This window comes from Bos mutus, chromosome 22 (genome assembly GCF_027580195.1).
Source record: "Bos mutus isolate GX-2022 chromosome 22, NWIPB_WYAK_1.1, whole genome shotgun sequence".
In the NCBI taxonomy this organism is placed as follows: Eukaryota; Metazoa; Chordata; class Mammalia; order Artiodactyla; family Bovidae; genus Bos; species Bos mutus.
Genome location: NC_091638.1, coordinates 61,780,129 through 61,799,791, shown reverse-complemented (window position 1 = coordinate 61,799,791; position 19,663 = coordinate 61,780,129). Strand labels below are relative to the sequence as shown.

General features: G+C 60.4%; 2 protein-coding genes across 2 annotated transcripts in view; one reads left to right on the top strand and one right to left on the bottom strand.

Annotated features, from left to right (window-relative positions):
• Positions 1 to 778: 778 nt before the first annotated feature.
• On the bottom strand, positions 779 to 1,461 carry LOC138984625 (uncharacterized). The gene is made up of 2 exons (XM_070358979.1): positions 1,403 to 1,461; positions 779 to 1,286 (listed from the first exon to the last, which is right to left on the bottom strand). Exons 1-2 carry the CDS (start codon positions 1,459 to 1,461, stop codon positions 779 to 781), a joined length of 567 nt encoding a protein of 188 aa, XP_070215080.1.
• A 19-nt stretch (positions 1,462 to 1,480) lies between these two features.
• Positions 1,481 to 19,663, top strand: part of MOB2 (MOB kinase activator 2) — a 52,931-nt gene continuing 34,748 nt past the window's right edge. The window contains exon 1 of the mRNA XM_070358876.1: positions 1,481 to 1,607. Within this exon, the coding sequence (XP_070214977.1) occupies positions 1,591 to 1,607 (17 nt within the window). The 5' untranslated portion in view covers positions 1,481 to 1,590. The remainder of the gene's footprint in view (positions 1,608 to 19,663) is intronic.

Below are 19,663 nucleotides of genomic sequence, written 5' to 3'. Positions count from 1 at the left end.
TCCAGGCAAGAATGCTGGAGTGGGTTGCCATTTCCTCCTCCGTGGGATCTTCCTGACCCAGGGATCGAACCCGAAGCCCAGACCGCCTCAGGGACATCTGGGGGTGTGAGGGGACATCCGGGTGTGAGGGGACATCCGGGGGTGTGTGAGGGGACATCGGGTGTGAGGGGACATCTGGGGTGTGAGGGGACATCCAGGGGTGTGTGAGGGGACATCCAGGATGTGAGGGGACATCTGGGGTGTGAGGGGACATCCGGGGGTGTGTGAGGGGACATCCAGGGTGCGTGAGGAGACATCCGGGGTGTGTGAGGAGACATCCGGGGTGTGAGGGGACATCCGGGGGTGTGTGAGGGGACATCCGGGATGTGAGGGGACATCTGGGGTGTGAGGGGACATCCGGGGGTATGAGGGGACATCCGGGGGTGTGTGAGGGGACATCCGGGGTGTGAGGGGACATCCGGGGGTATGAGAGGACATCCGGGGTATGAGGGGACATCCGGGTGTGCGGGGACTTCCGGGTGTGAGGGGACAGCCGGTGGAAATGGACAGCCGGTGTGAAGGGACATCCGGGGTGTGAAGGGACAGCCGGTGTGAGGAGACAGCCGGTGTGAGGATATCCGGGGTGTGTGAGGGGACAGCTGGGGGTGTGAGGGGACATCCGGGGTGTGAGGGGACATCCGGGGTGTGAGGGGACAGCCGGTGTGAGGCTATCCGGGTGTGTGAGGGACAGCTGGGGTGTGAGGGGACATCCGGGGGTGTGGGGACAGCCGGTGTGAGGCTATCCGGGGTGTGAGGGGACAGCTGGGGGTGAGGGGACATCCGGGGTGTGAGGGGACAGCCGGTGTGAGGCTATCCGGGTGTGTGAGGGGACAGCTGGGGTGTGAGGGGACATCCGGGGGTGTGAGGGGACATCCGGGGTGTGAGGGGACAGCCGGTGTGAGGCTATCCGGGGTGTGTGAGGGGACAGCTGGGGGTGTGAGGGGACATCCGGGGTGTGAGGGGACAGCCGGTGTGAGGCTATCCGGGGTGTGTGAGGGGACAGCTGGGGTGTGAGGGGACATGGGGTGTGGGACAGCCGGTGGAGGCTATCCGGGGTGTGTGAGGGACAGGGGACATCCGGGGTGTGAGGGGACAGCCGGTGTGAGGCTATCCGGGGTGTGTGAGGGGACAGCTGGGGGTGTGAGGGGACATCCGGGGTGTGAGGGGACAGCCGGTGTGAGGCTATCCGGGGTGTGTGAGGGGACAGCTGGGGGTGTGAGGGGACATCCGGGGTGTGAGGGGACAGCCTGTGTGAGGATATCCGGGGTGTGTGAGGGGACAGCCGGGGGTGTGACGGGACATACGGGGTGGGAGGGGACATCCCAGGGCGTAAGGGAAAATTCCTGAGCCTGCTCCTGAGGACCCGGCGGGCGGGGACGCAGTAGCAGCCGAGACTACGTTTCCCAGCAGGCGGCGCGCCATGCGTCACTTCCTGCGGCGCCCGCGGCGCGCGTGTGGGAGTGAGTAAGAGAGTGTTTACTTCCGGCCGCCGCCGCCGCGGGCTGAGGGCCGAGCAAGTCGGGCGGCGGGCGCGGCGGGCCCCGCGCAGCCATGGACTGGCTCATGGGGTGAGTCCGGCGACGGGGCGGGCGGGCCGGGCCGCGGGCGGCACCGGTGAAGGACATCCTACCGGGCGGGCGAGGGGCGACCCCGGGTCGGGCCCGGGGCCGGGGCTCCCTGGAGCGGGGTCGGGGCCGGGCCGGGAGCGGGCCCGCTTCCGGCCTGCAGTCGAGCGCTCGCGCCGAACGCCGCGTCCCGGGAGCCGGACCGGGGCCGGCGGCCACACCTCGCCGCTGGTTGTCGGGCGGCGGGGGAGGTCGGACCGGGGCTGCTCGCCGGTCGGCGCGGGGAACTTGCTTCTGCAAGAAATAACATTGATGCCGGCAGAGGACAGTTCTTTTAAAAGGAGGGAAAAGGAGCAAAACAAGCCAACTCTGCCAGCGTCCGCCGGGCGAGGTCGGCGGGCAGGGTGCGCTCGGCGCTTCCGCGGGCGGCCGCCGCAGGGCGGGGTAGGAAGGAAGCATCAGCACCGGGCCCGGGCCGGGCTCTCCCTCCCTCGGCGTGTGTTGGGCTTGCTGGAGGTTAGATCAACGTGCGGAACGTCACGTCGTCCTGCACAAGTTATTCTACCTGTTTCGGTCCTTTTTTCTTCTTTTCTTTCTTTCTTTTTTTTTTTTTTTACTTTTTGAGGATGAAGAAGGGCAGGTACTTCTCACCCAGTTGGGCGGTCCTTCGCCAGCCTGGCTCTAACATGCACAGCGCTCCTCTGGAGTCAGGGTAGTTACTCTAGGGCCTTGGGGTGGGAGTGAGGGAGCGCTTGCCGTGTTGTTGACCGGGGTGGGTGGAAGGCTTGTCTGGACACCGAAGTCCTGGAAGGGAGGCGAAAGGTCCCATGTACGTTTCATGTCAGTGTCTTATCAAGCTGTTGCTGGCGTAGACGGAGTAGAGGGTGCTGGCAGGATAGTCAGCATGAGATGAATGAGACCCTTCCCTGCTGGCAGGTCGGCTGCAGTCTAGTGAAGGGGGAGACCAGACAGCGTGAGGGAGGAATCAGAAGGCCAAAGACAGGTGCTGAGTGTGTCGGGGAGGACCTGGAGCTAAGCGCAGGGGCCCGGACAGCACGGCGCTGTGGGGCAAGGCAGCTCACCTCGTTCCTTGCAGAGGCAGGACTCCAACCCCAGCCTTGCTGCTCAAGAGCTTTGTGACTCTAGGTGGTCACTTCTTCTCCAGACCTGCTTTTAAAAAGTCATCTGTAAAGTGGGAGCCGTGGTCCTTGTCACTTGGCACTGTGGAAGGGTACGCTGAGGTAACAGCAAAACGTGAAGCACAGTGCGCGGCCTTGGTGGGTGTAAGAGGAGGTGTTCGTAGGAGGCCTTCGTAGCTCACGGGCACCAAGCCTGGAGGGCAGGCAGCTGTGTTCATTCTGAATGGTGGGTGCTTGCTTCTGCCTTTATCAGGAGAGATGGTGTCTGAGCCCCCTGGCCTCCTGCTCGTTGGTTTCAGAGGAGCAGACTGCTGATTGGCTGAGTTGAATTCGCAGGCCTCCGTATCAGAGGGACCAGCCTGATGAGCGGGGTTGCCGAGGAGGCAGCTGATCATATTCTGTCTGTGTGATCATTCTGTGCTCGTGTCTGTAGGAAGCAGGTACTCTCTCTCTGGAAACTGACCAGCAGTCTGTTTTTCCTAACTGCCTAAGGTCTGTGCTTTATGGACTTTATTGTTATCATTGTGAACAACCAGAAATTTACTACAGCTCTTCTTGAGGCTCTTGTCAAGACTGAGCACCCAGGTGGTCATCTGGGCAAGGTCAGCAGAGCACTGATTTCCTCGTGCTTGCTGGCCGGTGCCCGTGTTGGAGGAAGACAGTTTTAAAAGGGATTGGCTTGGAGTTGCTGCCTCTGTGGTCTCTGCGGAGGGAAGGAGCCCTCACTGCTTCCTGGCTATAAAGTGGGCAGTTCTAAAGTGACTTGAGCTCTCAAGAGAGAGGTTAGGATGGAGTTTGCTTTTCTGTGTGTGTGTGTCTTTTTAAACTTGCTGGACTGCATGTCAGATTTGGTGAATCATGAATTCTTTCACGTCTCCTTAACTATGAACCCCCTGCTCCTTAAAAAGAAGGCGGAATGATCTCAGTCGTCAGGTTCTGATCTTGAGAACATGTTTCCAGGGTGAGTGTTCTGGGACACCAGAGCTGGGAGGGCCGGGGTGTCCCCTTGTCCATCCCACGAGTTTATCGAGCATCTGCTGTGACGTAGGAGGCTGCCAAGGCCCAGACTTCACAGCCATGGGGGATGTGAGTGGTGCAGACCCCGGTGTCTCCCACCCTGGCCCACCTGCTGCTCCACCCAGTGCCTCTCTGAGGAGGGCTGGCCAGAGGCAGGTGAGGGGCCTGGCTCCTGCCGACGCCCTTTACGTGCTCAGTGCTGGGACTGCCATTGGCCAGGTTGCAGCCTGGAAGAATCGAGGAAGTGTGTGTGTGTGTTTTACTATTTCTTGATATTTTTGTTAATTCACATCATTCGCTGTCAACCAGGTTGGTTGGAATAGAGTTTTCATGTTTTTTGTTCTTTTCAAAAGAAGGATTTTCTTTGCCTTCATTCATCTTGAGTGACAAAGTGTGGCCGCATGTGGAGTGGCGAATGGGGCGCCCTCCTCCTCTTGTGCTCGCCGTCCTGACCACAGCAGCGGCCGACAGACGGCTCTGTGAGCTCGCGTCCTCCCCGCCACTGTAGGGTCTTGCTGAGTGATGCTGGCAGCCTTATCTTCAGCTCTCCCTGCCGTGGCTGAGGAAAGCGAGGCCTGCAGGAAACCTGCTTGGGGAGCTGGAAGTGAAGCCAGCATGTTACGACTTGCTGCTGGGCTTTGCTGGGCTCACTTGCAGGAGAGCTTTGTGCCAGGCAGCTCACATCCGCCGTCTTCCTGTGCGTTTCCTCTGCTTGGCGTTGAGCCGGCCATTGAAGTCGGTGCGTGGTAGCTTTGTCCCTCGCCTTTTACAAAAGTAATTTTTAGCTTGAAAGGGGCCATGACTTCTTGTGTGGTCACGTCTCTGGTCCTTGGCTCTGTCCTTTCTGGACAGCGGCTGACAGGCTGGTACCCTCCTCGCCCAGAGTGGAAGCTGCGTGAGCTGGGCCAGCGAGGGACCCACCTGACAGAGTGTGGTGGTTGGGGCGCCTTCACTGGCAGTGGCAGGCATTTGGGAGTGGTCGATAGCAGCACGGTTTATGTTTTACCCGACAGAGCCACTCCAGAAGCTTCCCAGCAGCATCTGGGAATGCAGGAGAGGAAATGCACTCCCTTTGCTTCTGCCTGGTGGGGCCCACAGGGTGAAGTTTGCAGGGACCTGCCCACCAGGGCGGGGCCGTGCACCCCGCCAGCCCCTGACTGGGGCGGCTCCCAGCCTTGATGTTGGTGCCTCCTGTTCTTCCCTGGAGGCAGGGGAGGCGGGAGAGGTGCAGGGTAGGGCTTCCTGGCTCTCCTGCTGAAGAGAGCGGCTCCTGGGCTGGTCACTTACTCCAGAGGGCGATGGGCTTGGCGCTTTGGGGCTGTGCCTAGGGTTTGCTGTGCAGACGGGGCCTCTCGGGCCCAGTGGCTCTGCCCGCAGGCCTCCTGTGCTCGAGTGAAGGGGACCCAAGCCTGTGGTTGCCACCCCTGTGGGTGTCTGAACTTGGTGTTGATGACTATCCCTTGGCAGTTTGCCTCTGGGGAGGATGTCGCGGTGGCTGGCTGTCAAATCCAATCATGAGAACACCCGGGCTGAACTTTAACAGCTTCATGGAGGTGTAATTTCCATACCATAAAGTTTACTTGCATTGGGTGTACAATTAAGTAATTTTTAGTAAAATTACAGAGTAGCGTGACCATCACCACAGTTTAGTTTGAGAACACTGTGTTCACCCCGAAAGAAGCCTGGTGCTCGGTGGCTCCCTGTTCCCACCCCAGCCCCGGGCGATGACTGCTGTAGGGTCCACGTCTGCACATCTGCCTGCTGGGCGGCTTTTGCAGAGGGGACGGAGGCACAGCACATGCTCGTCTGTGAGCTGCTCGCGCAGCCCTGCCGTGGACGTCCTCCGTGCTGTTGCTGGTCTCGGCTGTCCCTCTGTTGCCGAGTGGTAATCCGTGGTGTGGAGACTCGTGTGTATCGCCTCTTCATGGACACCTGGCTCTTCCTGCTTTCCGCTGGTCCTGAGAGACGTTGCTGTGACCCAGCCTCTTTCAGTCAGCCCTGTGCCGGACGCTTCCCACCGGGAGACCTCCAGGCCCTGCTGTGTTCACCGTCTGGCATGGGCCAGGCCCTGAGCCCAGGATGAGATGGAGAAGAGAGTCTGTACTGTGTCAGGCTGGCGCTGGGGGCGCCGAGGGCCAGGCAGGTGGCTTGGGAGGGTGCATAGGAGCTTTCCAAGTAGGAGAGAGGGAAGGTCATGTCCCTGGGAGGAGGAATGGCCCGTGCAAAGGCACCGGGGCAGGAGCAGCAGTCGGGCGTGCGGCGGGTGGGCCTGGGCGGGTGTACCAATCCCTTCAAGGGAAGCCTTGGTCATGTGGAGTGTGCTCTCTCTTTTTGAAAAATTATTTACTTTTGACTGCACTGGGTCTCTGTTGCTGCACATGGGCTTTCTCTCATTGCACGCGGGGGCTTAGTTGCCCTGCGGCCTGTGGGATCTTACCTGACCAGGGATTGAACCCATGTTCCCTGCATTGGCAGGCGGAGTCTCAACCGCTGGACCACCAGGGAGGTCCATGCGGGGCCCTCTTGGAATGAGCCCCGTGTGTCTGCACACTTGGTGGTGACACGTCATTTCTCACTTATCCTTCTGCTTGGAGGGTCTGCAGGGAACCCTTGCACTAAGCGTCCCCAGGGCTGTGCCGCTGGTGAGAGACTGGCGGACGGGAACCCAGCAGAGCCACAGGGAGCCCGGTGGGTGCTGAGCAGGGCCCGCCTTCCACCTGGCAGATGCTCCTGGGGCAGCCGCAGCACCCGTCCCAGCTGTTGGCCTTGCTTCTCACCCCTGCCCCGGTGTCACTGCCCTCTGGGCTCACTGAGGCCTCATCTCAGGATGCTGGAAAGCTGGGCTCACTGAGCCTCGTCTCAGGATGCTGGAAAGCGGGGCTCACCGAGGCCTCCTCTCAGGACGCTGGAAAGCTGGGCTCACCGAGCCTCGTCTCGGGATGCTGGAAAGTGGGGCTCACTGAGCCTCGTCTCGGGACGCTGGAAAGCGGGGCTCACTGAGGCCTCCTCTCAGGATGCTGGAAAGCGGGGCTCATCGAGCCGTCTCAGGACGCTGGAAAGCTGGGCTCACCGAGCCTCGTCTCAGGACGCTGAAAAGCGGGGCTCACTGAGCCTCGTCTCAGGATGCTGGAAAGCTGGGCGGCACCAGGGCGCTGGCTGCCGGACTCGTCCAGTGCTCATGCTGGCCTGGGAGGCGCCTGCTCTGGTGGGTGCTGGCAGCCACCTCTGCGGATGCCTCTGTTGACGATCCGCCTGCACCAGCCTTTTCCACGCTGCCCTTGCTGTGTCCTGGAAACTTGCTGTACCCAGGCCCACCTGGTTTTGTCGGGGAGGGGTTTGTGGGGTCTGAGAGGGAGGCCAGGCCTGGGCGCAGTGCGCTCGGCGGGGCGCCCTCTGCCCCTGTGTGGAGCGCGTCGGCCCCGCGAGCTGGTCTCGGCGCCCGATGGTGACTTCTGCACGCATCCCCACGTCTGTTCCCAGCTGACTTGGCTGGAGGGCCTGCGCTTCTTTGTCTTCCTCCAGTTTGTTTTTCTTTCTGCCCAGCATTTCTCCCGGCCCGGGGCACCCCAGGCCGTATGCAGGGCTCTGCCCTGGAGTGGAGCCTGGGGATGGGGCTAGAAACAGCTGGAACCGGAGGGTAGACTGTGGACACTTCAGATGAGGAGGGGCTGGGCTGTGTGGCTTTCCTTGCCTGGAGCCACATGCCTTTGGGCCGCGGCCACGTTCTCTTGGTTTTCTTCTCTGAAGAAGTCTCCTTGCTGGTGGGAAGCGTGGCTGTGCGTGCTCGCCTGCAGTGGCTGAGCCTGATGTCCCCCTGCTGCTGCTGGCGGGCTCCCCCAGAGGGTGGGTGCAATGCTGGGAAGTGGGGCGGGGTCCAATGAGGGGTTACACAAGAGCTGTTTAGTGGGGACTCTGAGGGGTCTTTGAGAAGTTGCTGTTTGAGCTAAGAGCTGGGGGATATGAATGGGGCTCAGGGCCCGGATGGTTGGGGGTTTGAATCCCCACTGCAGCGTCACAAGATGTCCTGTCTCACTTTCGAGAGCCTGTTTCATCCTCTGTGAAAGGGGCGGAGGATGCACAGTAACCTTCCCAGCGGGTGGTGGGAGGGTGCTCTGCGTCCACGTGGAGAAGGCCCCAGGTGCCCTCGGCGGTGCTTGTGTGCAGAGTGCGGGGGAGGGCTCTGCACACCAGGCCCCCAGCCCCCTGCCAGTGTCACCGCTTCCCGCCCTGCCGTGCTGCTGTGGCAAGCAGCCACCCTGGTCCTGGGCACGCGGCCCGTTCTGCAGCAGGCCTGGCTCTCGGGGTGACTCAGGAGGGAGCGAGGGTCCAGGGGCTCTGTGTTCTGCAGGTGCCTCATCCCAGCCCCTGCCGACCACGCCCTCCATCTGTGACCCTCCGCTCGCTGCCCCTACCAGCACCCAGTGCCGCTCTGACGCTGTCCGCTCTCCTGCCCCCCAGGTGCTGCGGGAGCTGCCCGGCTGCTCCTTGGGCCTCCTCTCCCCCCGGGTGGCGGTGCCGGGTATGGAAGGTGAAGTTCTGCGGCAGCGTGTCCTCAGGTCCGCGCCTTCCGCACTGAGAGCCCTCCTGGGTCGCCCCAGGGGCGCGTGCTGGGGCTGCGGGGCCGCCTGCAGGACTTTCTGCTGGCTCTGTCCTCACAGCAGCCACTGGGGTCCCAGGCTTAGCTCCCCCGTCTGTGTGGTCCAGCTCGTGGTCATGACTGGCCCCGGTGGTCCGTCCCCCAAGTTCCTGGGGGCGTCTCAGAGGGAGGGCAGAGGAAGTGGTTATCACCTGTCCCGACTGCCTGTTAGTGAAAGTGAAAGTATTAGTTGCTCAGTTGTGTCCAGCTCTTTGCAACCCCATGGTCTGCCCATCGAATTCCACGAGCAAGAGTTCAGGAGTGGATAACCATTCCCTTCTCCCAGGAATCTTCCTGAAGGAAATAGCAGCCCACTCCAGTATTCATGCCTGGAGGATCTCATGGACAGAGGAGCCTGTCAGGCTACCATCCATGGGGTTGCAAAGGGTCAGACATGACTGAAGCAACTTAGCACGGCCATTCCCTTCTCCCAGGGATCTTCCTGACTCAGGGATCGAAGCCGGGTCTCCTGCACTGCAGCAGATTCTTTACCGCTGAGCCACCAGGGAAGCCCTCAAGATACTGTAACGGGTTGCCATTTCCTACTCCAGGGGATCTTCCCCATCCAGGGATCCCACCCGTGCACTGCAGGTGGGTTACCACTGAGCCACCTGGGAAGCCGTTTAGTGAGGTGCTTCCAAAACAAACAGGCCTCTGGGCAGTGGCAGTTTCCATTCCGGGGCGGGGGGTGCCTCTCCCTTCCTGCCAGCCTGTGGGCTGACGGGTGCAGCCCCAGCGCAGAGCCTCTTCCTGTAGGGGCGCCTCTGCTGGACGTCTCCCAGCTGGGGCTGCAGGGGAGGGTCCTCCCCGCTTCTCCAGCTGAGTGTGGCCTTGTCTGTCCCCACTTCTGGGCTGACTCGGTGGTGTCACCCGGAGGTCTTCCATGTGGCCATGGAACGGAACCCCCTCTGGGAGGAAGGTGTCTGAAGGCGTGGGGCACACACCCCTCCCGGCCCCCGCTGCCTTGGTTGGTGGGTGTGCACGCTGGGCTCGGCAGCCACGCCTCGGAGTGGAAGAAAAATGTGGAAACTGGAGAGGGGCTTCCGAGTTGCCGGCCTGCTCCTTCTGGACGGGGCTTGCCGGGTCTCCAGAGCCCTGATCCACGCCAGCTCCAAGACCTTCATGCTTTTTGTGGCTTGGGTGAGCTCACCTCGTCAGGCCCTAACAGCTACCAGGGGCTGGGAGTGGAGGGCGGGGAGCTGGGTGGGGGACCTGGTCCGTGGCCTTTACTGTTCTTCAGTCGCTAAGTCGTGTCTGACTTTTGGTGACCCTGTGACTCCAGTACACCAGGCTTTCATCTCCTTGACTGTCTTCCCGAGTTTGCTTAAACTCATGTCCTTTGAGTCAGTCAACCATCTCATCCTCTGTGTCCCCCCTCTCTTCCTGCCCTCAGTCTTTCCAGCATCAGAATCTTTTCCATTGAGTTGGCTCTTCACATCAGGTGGCCAAAGGACTGAAGCTTCAGCTTCAGCATCAGTCCTTCCAGTAAACATTGAGGGTGGACTTCCTTTAGGATTGACTGCTTTAATCTTGCTGTCCAGGGGACTCTCGAGAGTCTTCTCCAACACCACAGTTGAAAGCATCAGTCCTTCAGCACTCAGCCTTCCCTGTGGTCCAGCTCTTACATCCGTACACGGCTCGTGGAGAAGCCACAGCTTTGACTGCATGGCCAGCACCGTGGTGTCCCTGCTGTTCAGCACTGTCTAGGTTTGTCTGCCGGAGAAGGCGATGGCACCCACTCCAGTACTCCTGCCTGGAAAATCCCATGGATGGAGGAGCCTGGTAGGCTGCAATCCGTGGGGTCGCTAGGAGTCGGACACGACTGAGCGACTTCGCTTTCACTTTTCACTTTCATGCACTGGAGGAGGAAATGGCAACCCACTCCAGTGTTCTTGCCTGGAGAGTCCTAGGGACGGCGGAGCCTGGTGGCTGCCGTCTATGGGGTCGCACAGAGTCGGACACGACTGAAGCGACTTAGCATAGCACAGGTTTGTCTGCACAGCATGACCCTCGTGGAATCCTTCGTTCCCGCTCCCACCCGTAGAAATGGGAGGGAGCCGGTTTCCTTGCTGTGCTGGGTGGAGGCTGTGGTTTCACACAGCCCAGAGGCCCTGGTACAGGGGCGGCCCAGGAGGACTGGAGAGCTTGGCATCCTTCTTGGTCCTCACGTGCCAGGTGCTGGTTAGGACCAGACGGCTCTCTTGGGGGCATTGTCAGCCCTCTGGAAACGGAGCCTCTGAGTCTCTCAGAGAGGGACTTGAGCTGCTGAGTTTCAGCTTTCCTGTGGGGCTAGCACTGACTTGCGCCCGTTTTTGGCTCCGCAGGGCCTGGGCCCCGGGTCAGGTGAGGGATCCTTGCGTTGGCCTTGCCGCAGCCCTGGGAGCAGGCTGCCTGCCGGCGGGGCTCAGCCCGGAGCCATCTCACCGTCCAGCTGGGCAGGGCCTGGAGCTGCACCCCGCTGGGGTGCCGCTGGCTTCCGGTGGGCAGGAGTGCCACTCGGCGCAGGTGGGGAAGGTGCGGGTTGGCCTGCATCGGCCGTGGAGGCGGCAGCGAGACCGTTCCCTGGCTGGGCTGGGCGCGTGGGCCTCTGTGGTCACTCGCGGGCCTGCTCTTCACAGAGCCGTCTGGCTGCTTATGACTGAGGTGAGTCCTTGCTATTATGTTGGACAAAAAATTCCTTCAGTTTTTCAATGCTATAAAGAAAACGCAGGTTTTAATTTTCACCCAGAACTTTACTGAAGCGTTTTGTTCCACCGCCTCCTGCCGTCTTTCAGGTAGTGGAGCAAGATGACCTCCCGATTTCATCTTTGTAAACCTTCTGTATCTTTTTGATACAGAACTGTTGCACCTGCCTTTTCACAGTCTGCCAGGGAATTGAATGTTTTCCGTTTGCAGAATTTTTAATGACCAAGTAAAGGGAAATCTGAAGCTGCAGTGTCTGATGGATACAGAAATGAATCGGAACTTCCCAGCCGAGCTATAACAGGTTTTACCTGGTCATCACAGAAACTCGCGGTCCTTCTGGCCAGCCCAGTATTGTAAGGGGATCTGATCCCAAGTGTTAGGATGAACAGGACTTATTCTTAAAGAGACAGGGAGGAGCAGAGACAGGAACTGGGAGGTGCTAGCTCCCAGCTAAGAGTGCTGTGTCCCTGGCCCGCCCAACTCTGTGTTTCCCTTGGGCTCAGGCTTTGCTGCCGAGGAGAGGGGGTGCGGCCATGCGGGAGCCCGAGCAGGGACCCCGAGGCGCAGCTGCGTGTGCGTGTGTCCAGGCCGAGGGAGCCGGGGGCCGAGTGTGCATCTGCGGGCTGCAGCCCCAGCAGGGCCTCGGGATGGACCAGAGCTCGTGCCCCTGCCCTCTCCTTCCTGGCTGTGTGTGCACATGCGCACGTGTACACACACACACACACACACACACACACTCTCTCTCTCTCTCTCTCTCTCTCTCTCTCTCTCTGTGTTGGGACTGTGCGTGCCATTTAGTTGATTCTGTCGGGAAAGGAATTCCGTTCTCACTGCCCTCACAGTGTGGCTCCCAGTCCAGGCCGCATGTGGTCCCTGGGGCCGTGGGGAAGACGGCTGGGGCAGGGCACACGGAGAGCCTGGGGCAGTGTGGTCCTCCAGGTGAGCTTGCGCAGTGCCCGGCCCCTCCTGGGTGTTGGGAGCAAAGGCGGGAGGCGGGGCTGAGCTGTCCCGAGGGAGAGACTGTGGACACCTCGGCCCGCTTCCTGGTCCTCTGTCCTTTGGTCTCTTAGCTTTTGAAGGTGGTGAGAGCAAAGAAGGACTCCACAGAAGAAAGCGCAGGCCATGGCTGCCCCGGGCTGCCCTTCCTCTCCCTCCTCTCTGTTGCTGCCCGGGCGTGGCTGCCCCGGGCTGCCCTTCCTCTCCCTCATCTCGGTTGCTGCCCGGGCGCGGGATGACTCCCTGGGAGGACCACGTCCTCTCAGAGGACCTTCTTGCTGGGGGTGTGGGGTGGTTGGCGTCGTGAACGTCCTCCCTTGTCCGGCCGGCAGCGTGGTGTCCGGCGGCACGCAGTGCCAGGGCTGCCCATCTTCCTGAGCATCCCTGGCACGGGGTGTGCGCTGGCGGGGCACGGCTTTTTCCCAGGACAGGGCTCTGTTCCTCCCCCTAGAGGAGGCGTGCCTCTGGTGGCCGGGGGAGCGTGTGGCCTCCCTTGCGGATGCTCTTCTCTCCCAGAGCATAGGAGCCTCACTCCCGCAGCCCAGCAGCAGGCGGGCACCGGAGCAGCTGGCCTCGGGGCGTTGGCCCCATGGGCTCCGGTCCCGGGAGAGGTGCCAGGAGTGGGGCTCGCTCCCACCCCCCGCCCTTGCCGCCCCGTCCGCAGGTCAGGTCAGCTCGGGGTCACTCACGGCTGCTCCCTGGGCCCTGGCGCCTGATGGGGAGGCTCCAGCCCCAGCCCTGCAGACTGGTTCTGGCTGGGAGGAGTTTTCTGCTCGGCGCCTGCTGTGTGGCAGGTGTTCTCGTGGCCGCGGTCATGTTCACTAGCTTCATGGACGTGGACGTGCTCACGCCCACCAAGCGCTGAGAGTGCCGGGGCACGCGGCGGAGGTCCTGTGGGTCCTGCCTGTCATCACAGGCTGTCCCCGCCCTCCCTACCCGGCCCGCTCCCGCCTCCTGGAAGCAGGACGTCGGCTGGGTCCGTGTGGCCCCGTGCAGTGGCCCGGGTCTCGGGGTGCTGTCTGCAGAGTGCCCCCACGTGGCTCTGTGCTGTTGTGACGGAGACCCAGGCACTTCTCCGGACGTGGGCCTGCAGCAGGGGTTGAAAATGCTTTGTGATGAAACCCTTGTTTTCAAGTACATTCTCTTGTTCCTGCTGGAAGGCCTCCTACCTTTTTGGCTGAAGAAGTGCTGGGCTCAGCTGAGTTCTGTTGAGAGCTCTGGCGTTTATAATCCATACAAAAATAAATGTGTCCTCTTGTTGTGACCTTGCTGGCTTTCGTGCACTTCCTTCCAGGCCCACCACTTGTAGCTGGGCTTAATGTACGATTGTCAGCCCCACCAGGCAGGAAGGCCCCTGAGCCCTAGCTTGTGCGCGGCCGTGGAGATGTTGGGGTGCTGTGTATCATTTCTTCTCGTGTGTTGCCTCCTCACTGGATGTGTGGGTGTAGGTGGGAGCATTGGTGGTTTGCGGGCCCTGAGTCTGAACTGTCGCCAGGAAGACAGCGGGCCCCGGTTCACAGCACACGGCACTCTCTTGTGAGGTGGCGCCGTGTAAGGGCGCAGCCCGCCGCCTGCTGTGGAGCCCGTGGAGCTCACGTCCGCTCACGCTCCACCCCGGGCCCTGCCCGGCCATCAGGCTGGGGCCTACCGGGCCCACGTGACCGTCCACACGGTTGAGGGCAGGGGCGTGCACAGGCCAGCCCAGGGCCCCCCGCACCCTCCTCGGTTCCTGCTTGGGGGCTGAGGCAGGTCTAGCTGCCCTCCCAGTTGGAGCCCCCGTGGGGTGCAGACATGCTCATGGGACCCGCGTGGACTCTTTCAGGATGGAGCAGCAGGGGCCTGATGGGGTCTGCCATCAGCCTGCTCCTGTGTGCGGGTCTGCCCCACTCCTGTCAGCACAGCCAGGACCCGTGGGCACAGGGCTGACCGGGGCCAGCGTGGCCGGCCCTGCACGTGGTGGTCAGAGGCCCTCTCTCTGCCGCCAGCCGGGTGGCCGCAGCTGCTCTCTTGGGGGTCTCCAGGCCTTAGTCTGGCCCCGCCGCCTCCCCCTGGGGGCTGTGGCTCCTCGTGGGCAGGGGGCCACGTCCTGGCATCTGTTCCTGTTGTGCCCGCAGTGCTGGCTGCGTTGTAGGAGCAGGCTCTGCTGTGAGGGCCATGGTGACGCATCTCCACAGTGCCCTTGCCCCGCGCCTGCCCAGCAGGGAGGGGAGAGCAGGGCTGGGTGCGCAGCTGTGTTTGCCCAGCGTCCGTGGGCCCTATGGTGTCAGCGCACAGCAGGACATTGGGCCTGCGGGCGTCCCCAGCTTTCTGCTGATTGGCTGTAATCAGGGTCACAGGGTCCTCCCATAGCACAGCAGATGGGAGAGCAGCGGTGATCACCAGGCCCCTCCCATCCACCGGGAGCTGAGCGACCTGCCGGGAGCAGCTCACAGGTAGCACTGCAGTTTTCCACCTCGTGTATTTTTCTCAGAAGTCTGGGTCACTTGGTTTCTAATGAAAACAATAAAATATCCCCTCAAATGAGGTTTGGAGGGGTCTGGGCTAGAGACTGCACCCTGGCCTTTGTGAGCCTGTGCTGGAGCAGGCGGGTCCTGACTGCTTGCACGGCCCACGGCCCTGCCCGCGGGACCTGACCCAGGAATCACTTGTGGGCGGTGTGACCACACCAGGGTCACGACTTCCCTAGGCTCCCTCTGGGTGGGCCCACGGTTCCCTGGGCTGACCCAGCTCCAGGGCCTCAGGCCCTCCTAGACCCAGGCACCCATGGGTGGGATTGGGGAGCTTATGTCTTTATCTTTGGTTCGCATCTTCCCCAAACCAGCAGAGTACTGACCGTGTCGTACTCCTGCCCAGAAGACCCTCTGGACGCCCTTGTCTGAGGGATGGAGTCCTCATTTCCCTCCATCCCCACCCGCACCCGTGGGTGCCCCTTGCTCTGAGCCTCTGATGCCAAAAGCCCTGCCTGGGCTCCTTGGCTTGGAGAACCTCCCGCCTGCCCGCCCGGCTCCTGTGTGGCTTTCTGGTCACGGCGCTTAGAATATTTGACCTCCAGCTTCAGGGCCCAGACGCAAATGAGGGCAAGGGTTGAGCTTCCCAGCCATCTTCTTAAAGGTGCTTGCCCTATCCGTTAGAGAAACGAAGGGGGCTTGCCTGGCAGTCCAGTGGCTGGACTCGGCTTCCACTGAAGGGGCCAGGCCCTGGTTGAGGAACCGGAGACCCTGCATGCTACTTGGTGTGGCCAGAAAAAAAAATTAAGAAAATGATCCCATTTCCAATAACATTGAAAAGAATAAAATATTTATGATAAACTAAGGAGATGAAAAATTTGTATGTTGAAAACTATAAGACGTCAATTAAATAAATTGAAGGCATAAAAGATATTCTGTGTTCATGGATTAGAAGAATTAATGTGGTTAAAATGTCTACACTCTCTAAAGCAACCTAGAGATTCAGTGTAATCACTATCCAAATTCCAATGGCATTTTTCACAAAAATATAAAAAATGATTGTAGAATTTGTATGGAAACACAGAAGACCCCAAAGCAACTGTGAAAAAGAACAAAGTTGGCGGCATCACATGCAATGATTTGAAACCACATTATAAAACAGCAGTGATCAGAACAGTGTAGTGCTGGTAAAAACAGCCGTGATCAACTGAACAGAATCGTAGCCTGGGGCGGGGGCGGGGGAACAGCCGTGTGTGTGTGTGTGTGTGTGTGTGTGTGTGTGTGTGTGGTCACTTTACAGCAAAGGAGCCAAGAATGTACAACGGGCAGAGGATGGTCTCTCTAACAAATGTTACCGAGAAAACGGCATGCACATGCAAAAGAGTGAAACTGGACCACTGTCTTTTGCCACATACAAAAATGAACTTAAAGTGGATTAAATATTTGAACCTAACACGTGAAACCTTAAAACTTGCAGAAGAAAACATAGGCAGTATGTTGACATTGCTCTTGGTGACGATTGTTTTTTGCATTTGACACCAGAAGGAAAGGCAGCAAAAGCAAAAATCATTGGGGTGACATTAACTCAGAGCCTGTACAACGGAGGCTGCCAGCAGAGGGAGAGAAGGGCAGCAAATAGCCCATCCGACACGGGCTTCAGATCCAAAACACACCGTGCGCTAAGGTGCACAAGAGACCTAAACAGATGTTTCCCAGAGGAAATACACAGATGGCCAACAGGCACATGAAGAGATGCTCAGTACCACTAATCATCGGGAAAACGCACGTCAAAACCACACTGAGCTATCACCTCACCCGTCAGAATGGTTGTTGTGAAAAAGACGAGAGGTCTCAAGAGTTGGTGCAGATGTGGAGAAAAGGAAGGCTTTGTGCAGGGTTGGTGGGAATGTCAGCTGGCACAGCCACCATGGGAAACAGTGTGGAGGGTCCTCCGGAAACTGGAAATGGAGCTATTGCCTGATGCAGCAGCCCGCTTTTAGGAGTATATCTGAAGGAAATCGTATTCTTGAAGAGAGTTCTCTACGTCCGTGTAGACGTCTCTACATCCGCTGCAGCGCTAGTTGCAGTTGCCAAGATACAGAAGTGTCTTCAGTGTCGATTGGTGGGCGAACGGATGGGGAAAACGCGGCCTGCACGTGTGGGCACAGAGACCCCTAGGGAGGGGAAAGGCCAGCCGCCTGGGGAGGCGTGGTGCACGCGGCCCCGGCAGAAGGCACATCCAGACCCCATCAGAGAACAGAGGAACGGGCAGGGAGGATGCGCCCCAGGCCCCTGGGGAGAGCCTGGCCACGCTGCTCGTGGCTGTAGTCGAGGGGCCGTCCACAACGCAAGACCGCGCGTCTCTGCTGGCCTCCTGTAAGTGGACAGGCACACGTACGGAAATACCCTGAGGGTGGAGGTGAACACCCTTTACCCTTAGCGTGCACGTCTGTAGGCTCCAGCCTTCCCAGGATGTGGGCCGAAGCCCTGTTCAGGTGGAGGCGCAGGGCAGTGTGGACGAAACAGGGAGGAGAGGCTGCGGGAGCAGGTAGGCTGCGGCTCCAGGGCCAGAAGCAGAGAGGCTGGGGAGCAGGCGACAGGGGTGTGGAGGGCACTCAGTCGTGTCCGACTCTCTGAGGCCCCTTCTCCAGGGGGTCTTCCCAACACAGGGATGGAACCCAGGGCTCCTGCATTGTGGGCAGATTCTTTACCAGCTGAGCCGCCAGTGAAGCCCAAGAATACCGGAGTGGGTAGCCTATCCCTTTTTCAACAAGATGGGTCGCCATATAGACATCAGCTGCATGAGCGACTCAGCCTGTTTCTTACTGAAGGATTTTGAAGTTGATGAAAATCAGTGAGATCCTTCTTTTTGTCTCTGCTGGTTCTGAGTGTTTGGGTTGAAGCTGTTCATAGGAGAGGCCACCCCCGCGCTCCTGTCTGCAGCCCTGCCTCCGCTCTGGGTCACCAGCTGGTGCTGTTAGAGCCCCTTGATCTGATTGTGAGGCCAGGGGGCCAGTGTCCACTGGGGTTTCTGGGCAGGCTTTGCTCCAGCACGCTTCCTGTCCCAGCAGACCTCACATGACCCCCTGGCGACCCTCCCAGTAGAGACCTGACGTGTGTCCTGGGGGGGCCCGGCTGTCCCCACAGCGCCCCCCTCACAGATTCCCAGAACCTGCTGGACCCAGTGTAGTTCTCCTTCCATCCCGTTCAGTGTCTCGTTCTTCCCTGCTTCTCCACTGGGTGGCCAGCAATGCCCAGAAAGGCCCCGCCCGCGTCGCCATCCCGTGCTCCTGCAGTGTCGGGCCCCTCCAGCCGTCCCTCTGGAGGCAGGCAGGGAGGGCTCACGTCTGTGTGTCGGTCTCTGGGTCCGGCCTGGGGAGGTGCCCACTGCAGCGTGCACCCTGCCCCCCTCTGCCATCCCCGGCCTTACGCTGGCATCCCCACACAGCAGCCTGCCCTCGACCAGGGCCTCTGCTGAGACAGGTCTGCCTGGCCCTCTGCCTTGGAGGGGAGCCGAGGCTGCCCCTTTGGTGGGTCCCTACCGCGCCCTGCAGAGCTTCCTGTGAGCCGCAGGGGTCTGAGGTGTGACAGCAGCCCCTCTGTGATGGGAACAGAGTGAGTGCTGGGCTCCAGGGCAGCTCAGGACGTGGCAGCTTGCTGCCTCCCCCGGCTCAGCCGCCCTGGGTGACCAGGGACCTGGAGAGAGGGAAGCACACCCTCGGCTTCCTGAGAGCCAACAGACAGGTGAGCGAGGCCCCGCCGGGCCGCTGCGCGCCGCCTCTCGTTCCGGGTGTCCTCTGGCCCCCGGGGGAGTGTCCTCCTGGGCCGTGGTGGCCAGGCCTGTCCTCCGTGCTCAGAGGAGCCGGCGAGAGGCGGTGCCGGTCTCCCGCAGCGGCCACACGCAGGATGAGAGCGCGATCTGCAAAGCCTGACGTGGCCTCTCTGAGTGCTGGCCTGAGACCCTCCCTTCTGGAGCTCACGGTCTCGCCTCCCAGGTCGGGCTTGGGCACACACTTCTGGGCACCGTGTGTCTTGTTCCCTCCTCACAGGGCGAGGGGGAGAGAGCAGGTGTGAGCCTTTGCCTTTCTAGGCTGTGGACACAGTGACGAAGGCCACAGGCTGGCCTTGGGCGGCCTGGAGCACAGGGGCTCTGGCCGTGACGCCTCTGAAGAGACACTGTCCTGTCAGCCCTTTGGTTTCTCTGCATCAATATACGCAAGTCTGGATAAATGCTTGACTCCTTGCCTCTGCTTACCAGCTCTCAGAATTAAGTGTTGATTCTGTAACGCCTTCTCCAAGTAACCAAGGTTTAAGGTATATATTTTACTAAGAACTGACGGATTGAAACAGTCTCAGCCTTGGAGTCTACTGCAGCTCTGATCCTCCTTGATGGTCGCTCTGCCCCATCCGTGGCCTCTGGGCGCTGATTCAAGCTGGTTCCAAGCCTTGTGACAGTGACTCTCGGGGCTTCGGAGGGTGACCCTGCTCTCTGCTGTGACAGCGAAGCCCCGGCTGGAGCCCGCCTTTCCTCTGAGGAGCCTGGTTTCTTGTGGTGGGAATGGCTCGTAGAGACCACGTTCCCGGTGCCAGGGGCGCCCACTGCTTTGGGATGGTCGTCGTCTCTGGGACTTCCCAGGGAACAGACAACGCGTGGAAAGACTGAAGGTGCCCTGGAGTCATGCTGGCCCTCCCTATCCCACTGCAGGGCCTGGGGCTTCCACGGGAGACCTGGCCCACTCTGTAGCCGTCCCTCACCACGCTGAGGAGCCAGGGGCTCAGGCGCCTGCTGACTGAGCCCCGTGACTCCCCCTTGTCTGGACAGGGGCCTCTCCTGCCAACAGCGGGGCTGGGGCAGCGGGTGTCCAGGCCCCTCAGTCCTGTCTGAGTTATACGTGACAGTTTTTATTTTCAGGAGTAGATCTTCCTGGCATGCTGTCCTGATACAGAGGCTGTTCTGATTCTTATTTATTTGTTCTCTGTGTTGTCTTTATGTTTTGAAAGAGAGCTCCACTTTAAAAAAACCACGACGTTTGTTTATCTGTGAGTGTGTCTCAGACTTCGCTGGGCCCTCGCTGTGGCACGTGTGGGCCACGCCGGTCGCCGCGCGCAGCTTCTCACACGGTGGCAGCTCCTGGTGCG